The sequence below is a fragment of the Protopterus annectens genome, chromosome 10.part0 (assembly GCF_019279795.1).
Source record: "Protopterus annectens isolate FY-2018-M chromosome 10.part0, PAN1.0, whole genome shotgun sequence".
NCBI classification, from domain to species: Eukaryota; Metazoa; Chordata; order Ceratodontiformes; family Protopteridae; genus Protopterus; species Protopterus annectens.
The window spans coordinates 829,309,151-829,318,788 of NC_056744.1; the positions used below are offsets into that span (position 1 = coordinate 829,309,151).

The 9,638-nt window shown below is 42.5% G+C and overlaps 1 protein-coding gene across 1 annotated transcript in view; it reads left to right on the forward strand.

Annotated features, from left to right (window-relative positions):
- PKN2 (protein kinase N2) overlaps positions 1-9,316 on the forward strand; it is a 2,214,272-nt gene extending 2,204,956 nt beyond the window's left edge. Inside the window, exons 21-22 of the mRNA XM_044085632.1 lie at positions 137-217; positions 7,077-9,316. Of these exons, the coding sequence (XP_043941567.1) occupies positions 137-217; positions 7,077-7,280 (285 nt within the window). The 3' untranslated portion in view covers positions 7,281-9,316. The remainder of the gene's footprint in view (positions 1-136; positions 218-7,076) is intronic.
- Positions 9,317-9,638: the final 322 nt, after the last annotated feature.

The window sequence follows — 9,638 nt, forward strand, 5'->3', positions numbered from 1 at the left end:
ACACTGATTTTTTTTTTTTGTCATTATGAGTTTTGTTTAAGAAAGAAAAAAGATCTACTGAGCATGATTGTTAAACATAATACACAGAATGTTTTTGTTAGATATTTACTGATGGCAAAATGTATGCTTCATTAAGCTTTTGAGGAGAAATCCAGAAAGACGACTTGGAGCCAGTGAGAGAGATGCAGAAGATGTGAAGAAGCACCCATTCTTTAGAGTAAGTTCAAAGCAACAACTAGTCTGATTGTAGTAATCTTCTTGTCCCAAGAGATGTGTAACTATACATATTTTGTCAGGTAATTACAAAAAATGTGAAGCTGTTACATTTTTAATTGCATTGTAGCAATGTGTTCGTAATTGTACTACACACTTTCTGTAAAGCACATTTTCTCATGATTTGCTAAATTTCTCATCCCTAAGTTCCACTTTTGTCATCTGCTGATGTTCTTCGTGTTTCACTGTTACAGTCATCACATTTGGGTTATCCCTGCCAGGGCAGCCGTCGGCTGGTCTAAATACCAGAGGCTTAGTATTTATGCGTTGGTTGCTGTCGCTTCAAGACTGATGTCAGGTTGTCAGTAAAGTAAGGCAGCCAATGCCATTACATCAGTCTTTCTTGCCATGGAGCCCGAAGCAGTAGCAGTTTGCACGATTGCCAGTCGGCCGCTACCTGATTGAAGTTGAAGTCTTCTAAAGCGAAGTACCCCGTTGGGGATCCTTTTTTCTTGCACTAACCGATGTCTGAAAAAGTTAATAATTGTCTCACCTGTGGAAAGCAAATACCACACCAAGACTTTCATTCTTACTGCATCACTTGTTTAGGCCCAGACTGTGACGTCGCCCGTTGTCGCTTCTGTGCTTTGTTCAGCGTCAAAACTATCCATCGTTGGGCCCTTATTGTAGCTAGATACTTCCTCTTACAGTCCTCGAATTACAATATGGCTTCAGTAAGCCATCCAACAGCAGATCTTCCGAAAAAAAGTAAAGATAAAGACTGAGACGGACCGCACAGGTCCAAACCTACCAACGACGCTTCCATTAAGCTAGTCGTCAGTTTTCCGGTCCTCAGTGAGGTGCTTTCACAGACCCTGATGCCCGCTTCTGTGGATTCACAGGCCACTACCGAGACCCATTCAGAGTCCGGTATGCCTCAAAACTCTTCTTCGACTAAGGATCCTGCAGTCGCCTCTACCTTGGATGGGTCCGGGGCCGCTGAGCAGGCACCGGCTTCTGAGGAAGTGCTTCACACTACAGATTCTCGACACAAACCAACGTCTTCTTTTGCGACTACCGTTCTTTCAAAAACGACCGAGTTTCTTCCCTGGTGGTGTAGTGATTAGGATTTGGTGCTCTCACTGCCGTTGCCTGGGTTCATTTCCCGGTCAGGGAACCAAGAGACTTAGGGAATTCTTAGATCTTCCCCAGCACAGACCCTTGGCCACCCCCCCCCCTGTCCCGGATGTTGTGGAGGATGTTTTCCTGGAATCCAGCTTGACTCCCGACACCCTTCCTCCTGCACCCAGAAAACCAGACAAGTACTATAGAGTCCCTGGCTCACAAATTTCTTTTTAAAAATCCTATTGCTGACCCTGAGGTAATTTCTCAAGGGGCTAAATGGATTAAAGCAACCTCTGCTAAGAATCTCACCCCCTCGGATAGGAATTCCCGAGTACTAGACAGATGGGGTAAAAAAGTATACACCTCAGCTACTCTTCCTTTCAGGGCACTAAGTTGTCAGTTCCATATGCTAAAATTTCAGCAACGTTCCCTGGAACTCCTCAAACAAAAAATGTCTTCCTTTCCTGCTTGTGCAGAATCTTAAGAGTTAAAAGAGTTAATGCATTCTGCAAGTCAAGTAACTAAACACACCTTGCACTGTGGTTTTGATGCCCTAGAAGCTTCTGCAAGGCAGCAGTCACTGGATCTGTCATTAGAAGGCATGCATGGCTTAAGGAACAGCCCCTGACAGATCATGTCAAATCTAAATTGTTGGATGCCCCCTTGCACAAAGGCAACTTATTTGGCACTAAGGCAGAAGAGGTCTTAAAAAAGGTGTAAGAAAAAGCAAAATCTATGCAGACAATTAAGGATTTATTACAGGTCCAGCAGGCATTGTCCCACCAAGCACTGGTCCATTCCTGCTCCCACTAAGCCAGTCCAGCCCAGGCCCCAGGGAACCAGACCCCCCAGACAGCAGCCACAGGGAATGCAGAGATCGAAGCAGTAGACTACCTCCACTTCAAAACCAGGGAGCTCTAAGCCACCACCTTCTTATGGTAAGAACTCACAATGACTCACCTCCCCCACCCCCTCCCTCTGCCCACCTTCACTTACCCCTAGGAGGAAAACTCTCCTTTCACGCAAGCACCTGGGCCACCATTACCAACGATCACTGGGTTCTTAACGTAGTGTCTCAGGGATACAAATTTTCCTTCCGCACCCTTCCAACCCCAAAAGGGTTCCCAGATCTGCCTCCAAACTAGTGGGCAGAGGCTCAAAAGCAAATGCTTTCCCTGCTTTCTATGAAGGCAGTAGAGCACATTCCTGAAGAACAGATAAGCCAAGGTTTCTACTCCAGACTTTTACTGGTGCCCAGAAAAGAGGGCACCTGGCACCCCATCCTCAATCTATCCATTCTAATCACCTTCTTGGTGATCCCAAAATTCAAAATGCTCACCCTCCAGCAGCTGCTACCCCTGCTCTCCAAGGAAGCTTGGCTAGCCACCCTAGATTTAAAAGAGGCCTACCTCCACATTCCTATCAGGGAATCATGCAGGAAATATCTCAGGATCTCAACACTTTCAGTTCTCTGAACTTCCCTTTGGCTTATCTACTGCTCCCAGAGTATTCACAAAATGTTTGGCTCTGGCCATTGCCTTTTGCAGACAAAGGAATATCCAGATTTACCCATATTTAGACAACTGCCTAATTCAGGCAGACAGTCAGGAAAAGCTGCTCAAGCACCTGGCCTTTGTAAAGACCCTACTAACCTCCCTAGGATACACAATCAATGAAAAGAAATCCAAACAGGTGCCCACCCAAAGGATTATCTTCCTGGGAGCACATCTGTACACAGCATCCCAGATGGCATTCCTTACACTAGAAAAACAAATTTTCCTGACAGCCTACTTCTCTGAACTAGCCACCAGACCCCAGTTATCTGCAAGGAAGATCCTGCAAGCTCTGGGGTTCATGGCATCTTGCATACTACTCATTCTGTATGCCAGACTGCATATGAGGAAACTTCACTGGTACCTAAAAAGCCTTTGGTGTCAACACTCTCAAGACCTGGAGACTCTTTTACCTGTAATTCCTTGCCTCAGAAAAGATTTTCTTTGGTGGGCAACAGCATGCTCCCACAACAAGGGACTACCTTTCTCACCACCCTTGCCACCCAGACCCTCACCACAAATGCATCAAACTATGCTTGGGGTGCACACCTGGATGGCAGGTGCATACAGGGCCAATGGAGCCCACAGCAAATCCCTCTGCACATCAGCCAAAAAAGAGATGATGGCTGTCCAGCATGCCTTGATAGCTTTCAAACCCCTTCTCTCCCCAGGGGCTCACCTGATCAAAACAGACAACACCACTGTGATGTAGTGTAGCAACAAGCAGGGGAGGGACTCCCTCCTACCCTCTGTGCAGGCTGGCCATGACCCTTTGGCAGACAGCCTCTGCCATGCAGCTGCACCTTTTAGCACAATTCCTACCAGGTGTTGTCAACTCTCTGGCAGACCAATTAAACAGAAGTCTTCTGGACCTACACGAGTGGCAGCTCAACAGAAGAACATTCACCCTAATAACTCATAAATGGGACACCCCGAAGGTTGACCTCTTTGCCGCCCACACCAACCATCAGCTCAGCAAATTCTGCAACAGGGAGCATCACTGCATGGCTTGGAAAGTGCATATCCTGTCCTTCCCCTGGGTAAGTCTATCGGTCTGTGCCTTTCCTCCACTACTTCTCATCCCCAGAGTACTGCTCAAAATAAAGGAGTTAAAACCGAGGACAATTCTTATATCTCCAGACTGGCCTCGCCAGCACTGGTACCCCTTGCTGTGCATCCTGTCCCCACTGCCACCATGGCATCTTCCTCAGATTCCAAACCTCCTGACCCAGAGGGAAGGGGAATTCATGTATCCCCAATTGCAGACACTCAGTTTGGCAGCTTGGTTTATTAACCCCGGATCAATCCACCAACCTCAGTAAACAGGTTCTAAATGTTATACGTGAGGCTAGACACTCTAGCACTAGAAAGTCTTATACTGACAAATGAAAAGGTTCTGCACCCGGATCCAGGCTAAGGGAGCCAGTATGGCACAGCTCTCCCTCCCTCTCATCCTGGATTACTTATCTGACCTACTACACAGTGGCCTCTCTTTCCCCTCTATAAACATTCATGCCTCTGCTATCTCTGCTCATTTCCCTACTGAGCATCCCCTTTTCTCACACCCTTTGATCAAACCCTAAGAGGGGCTAGCAACTTGAGGCCACCCAGAAGAGCACCAACCCCAGCTTGGGACCTTAACTTTGTTTTGGAAAAGCTCACCCTGCCCCCTTTTGAACCAGCTTCTTCTGCAGAGCTAAAATTTCTCTCCTGGAAGACAGCTTTCCATCTGGCCATCACTTCAGCCAGAAGAGTGTCCAAGCTGCAAGCGTTCATGGCTGTGGAACCCTTCATCATCTTCCATGCTGACAGGGTATCCCTCAGAACTAACCCATCCTTCATGTCCAAGGTGGTGTCCAGTGTGGCTCTCAACCAATCCATTCATTTGCCCACCTTTTTTCCTAATCCCCAGAACAAGGGGTAAAGGATCTTGCACTCACTAGATGTGCACAGACAGCTCAGATTCTATCTAGACAGGACTAAATCCTTCGGAAAGTCTGATCAATTGCTGGTTAGCTTTGCTACAGGGGCAGAAGGCAAAGCCATCTCCAAACAAACAATTTCCAAATGGATAGCACACTGCATCCATTTCTGCTACAAACAACATGGAAAGCCTTCCCCCAAGGGGGGGGGGGGGGTCGGGACTCTACAGCTTTCCTCAGAGGAGTCCCCACCATGGACATCCTGTTTACACTTTTACCAAACATTACCACCTGCCTCTCTTCTCCAAATCCAGGGCGGGGTTTGCTGTTTGCTGTTGCAGTCTTGCAGGGCATCCTAGCCAGCCCCTAGTTTCCTTGACTGCCTCCACCCATTTCCTCAACTTTGGGAATCAACCCAAATGTGATGACTGCAACAGTGAAACACGAATAACATAGTACAGTTGTGCACACTTGCCATAAATGTAATGTTCAACTGTATTCACTGTTGCAGTCCTGGTTTCCCTCCCTCCAGCCCCCTTTCTTCTCTTTCCTTACAAGGGACATATTGGGATTTATTTTCTACTGGTAGGGTTCTTCCACCAGAGCCTGGCTCTTACTTGAGGGCTCCTGACAGGTTAGGGCAAGAAAAGTGATGTAATGGCATCGGCTGCCTTACTTTATACTACTGACGACCTGACGTCAGTCATGAAGCGACTGCAACCGATGCAGAAGTACTAAGCCTCTGGTATTCGGGCCGGCCGAGGGCTACCCTGCCAGTGATAACCCAAATGTGATGACTGCAACAGTGAATACAGTCGAACATCTACATTTATGATGTGTACACAACTGTAATTTTTCATAGTCTATACCTCTTCCTCTCTTTATGCCGGCCATTATCTTTTTTTTGCCCATTTCTGATCATCATGGAGTGTAGGTTTTCCAAAAGGGGCTAGAAGGCCATATTCAGAACTGTACTCCTTTTTGTATGACTAGGATCATTTGAATTCTTTGATGCATTGTTCTTCCAATTCCCTTCAAACTTTTTGGTTGTGCAGACTCAATGTATGAGCACCTTCTCTGTGCCTATTGTCATAATTCATCTGTTTTGGGTTTTTTTGTCAAATAAACCAGCTTTCTGATGAGTTGTTTCCATTACCTTTTAAAGTAGTGATCCTCTTCCCTTTTTATGTATTGTACTGCCATTTTGCACATCTTTTTTTTCTTTTTTGCATTTTTTTCCCTACCCTGCATTTGAGATTATCAGGTTCCCTATTCTCCACTTGCTTCATTATCTCATTTGCTCATCTGAGAAAATAAGAGCCTTACAGCCCATTCATTCTCACCAGGACAGGAGCTGAGCATCGGAGTATGGTGAGGCTAGGAGGTTTTGTAGAAGACTGCCCCCCCCTCCCCCTTTTGAAATCAACACTTCCGTGGGACCTCTGGTCTCTACTTGAGATTTTACAGTGCTACTAAGCACCTGGACAATGTACTCCACCCTCTCTATGTCCCAAAGATCAGTGAGTTGACAAAGCTTCTTCACCCCTTCCTTCCTCAAAGCCAACTTCATACGGTGCCTGAGACACTATTCCAGCTTGGATCATCTGGGCTCTAGTCAGGATTTAATCCCATGTCTAGCTGCTTGTACTCTGCAAGCCCATTAGTCTCTATTTCTGTTTGATGTAAAATTACAAGCTAATGTGTGATTTACCATGGGCTTCACAAAGTGAACACTCCGTTATCCCATTTTTTTTTACTTCTGTTTTAACTGTCTCTCACATTTTGTCTGGTCTTCTGCTTAATGACCACACACTCTGTCATTTGCACCTTTACAAATATTTGAGTTTTAGGTCTAGAATTACATATTGCATCCCTGAAGATAGTCAGTTGTACTGCTTCAGATCTTTTCAGAATGTAAACAATTTGAGAGTTAATGTTTCCTGTCCTTTCCCAGCTTGGATTCTGTAGATTAAAATGTTTGCTGTTTTTGACCAGTAATGCCCTCAGCTGTGTTTGTCTTTACTTTAATGCTTTATTTGCTTCATAAAATGCCATTTCTTGTCTGGCAGTTGCACTTCCAAATTCTTCTTGCCTTATTGCTTAGATTCCTCTGAGCATTTAGCACTTTCCAGCAGTGGCAAACTGCTCTCATTGTCAAACCTGTTAAGCTGACTTACTTGTGCACACTTTAGTTACAACATTTAGGTTTGTTAGCACTTCTGTTAGCAGTGACTTAACGTTTCTTTTTTTTTAATTTTTGTAGACTGTTGATTGGAACGCTCTGTTAGCAAAAAAAGTAAAGCCACCATTTGTGCCCACAATTAGAGGACGAGAAGATGTTAGCAATTTTGATGAAGAATTTACATCAGAAATGCCTATTCTCACACCACCACGGGAGCCAAGGGTTCTTTCTGATGAGGAACAATGTATGTTTGCCGATTTTGATTACATAGCAGATTGGTGCTGACACCTCAGTGAAGACTTAAAAAAAAATTATGGTTCATTCACGGTGTGACAGCTCAAGAAGAATAGTACCTGTTCACTTGCACGTTGTGCCATCATCAACCTCTGCTTTAATTTCATGAAGATTTTTATTGAAATTTTAAAGGACCTCTTATGAGAAGTGGCCTAAATCAACATGGCTGTTTTTACCAGGACAATAGAAATGATTTCTCTGGGATTTGAATAAATTCAACATTGATCTTGGATTATTGCTGGTATCTGTAATACCTGGACCATTTGGACTCTTCACTGTGTTCTCCTGTCTGTCTGACAGTTCTAACAACTGCCTTATCTGGGGAAAGAAAATGACTGTATTCCCAGTCCTAAACTACAGGAAAGATTTTTCTTCATTATCTCTTGTCTTCATATGGATTTTAGATTATGGACTCAGCACTGCAACATAATGCCACCATTTTTAAGGTGGATGTACATGACTGCTGATAGTTTATAAAATAATCACTGTGAGAAACGCCAAAAATACACATATGAAAAGAATACCCTACCATACTCTTTTTATCTTGGCATTGAATTTTATGATCTGGAGGTGTGGTACTGTTGCCTTCCTTTTTAACGTATTTATTAATGAAGAATTTAAAGCCTTAACTTTGTGAAATGGCAGTAGAGGTGCTTCCATATACAAATGAGACAGGTGTGCAAAGCCACTTGCCAAATAGCCATCTCCTTCAAGCGTTTTAATTTGCAGTTAAATGTATACCAGCAAGTACATATTTAGCAGTGGAAAACTAGAACTTGCAGACACTTAATCAAAAAAAATTCTGTCCATTATGACCCTTGTACATTATTTTTGTGTGGCTTTGCTCAATATTCTGGCAAGACAAATAAATACACTGACAGATTTTTATTGGGCCCCTATACTCTCTTTCTAGTATCATTTTGTGCCTCCTATTATACCGCCGTATCGTTCTAGTACCGTACATGCTATAATACAGAGCTGTACTGAATTTTTTTGTCAGATAATTAATTTCACCTTTGTTTTCAAGCAGTGGCATTGTGGAGGAGTCCTTAGAGGAGGAAGATTTTATTATTATTTTGAGCCACTGCCTTCCATAATCTGTTTATTGACATTAAAATGATAAATGCTGTTTGCAAGAGGAATGTAACATATTGACAGAAAATGTGTATTTTATTGGCAGCCAGTAAGGCGAAGCATGATGTACCTCAGAAAAAATAATCTCAGATAGTACCTTGAACTGAGAAAATTATTTATAAAAATTATATTTATGTGTTACCCATATTGTGGTTTCATGTTATATTTTTGTGGTTTCATTGTTATATTTTTTCCATTTGATTCAGAAAATGCTATTTTGGCAAAATGCCATCCTCATTCACTGAAGATTGTTTTCTCTTTTTGAAAAAAAAAATTTCTGAGTTAGTTATGAACATGCATGTAGAATAGCAAATTATCTCCAGAAGATTTTTGAGGTACCACATGGTTCATCTCTCCAAATTTCAGAATCATTTTTAATGCCACATACAGATATATCAACACATAAGGGTTAGGTTCAGCATCAAACTGACAAATCAGCATCTCACTTTTTAAACTGTACATATTTTTTAGTGTCAGTAAATCTCTAAAATGTTAGAGAGCAGGGTATATACAGATTTAATCTAAAAAGCACTAATGATATAAATGTATATTTTAAATACCATCTTTTAGTCTGATAAACTGATTGTAAATATGTTACATAGCTTACAGTGACTGTTTAAGCACTTTGTAAGTAAAATTGGCAATTTAGAACTATTCACATATAGTTATGAAGTTGCACATACTCTTACCAGTCTAAAATTGTGTCCACAGTCACTGAAAGATGTGTGCTGAGATTAAAGCTTCAGCTTCTAGATTTGTGACATTTTAGCTGGTACTTTATAAATTAGAAGTATTTATACAGACTTTGTTTCATTGTTATTCTTACCTTATTGTATATGATGGACTTGTTGATGAATATCTTCTTGTACAGATAAAAATTCAGTGAAGGCTTATTATTTGTTTGCTTCATTCTGTTCATATTTAGCAATGTTCACACCTTGTTTGCAATTGTTGTGTCTTCTGTTTACAAAACCTTTGCAGATACGTAACCACTTGTTTGCAGACTGTGCCACATATAGTTTTAATGACATACCTACTTACAACTTCATAATAACTATAACACTTCCCTCTGAAATGAGCACAGAAGGACTTGCATAGTATGACTATGCTGCAGCTGTCAGTTGAGAATTTTCCTATTGTGGATTGTGGTTATCTGAAGTGACTGACACCTGTTATATATTGATTGTGTTGTATGTCTTAGTTTCCTTTTTAAAC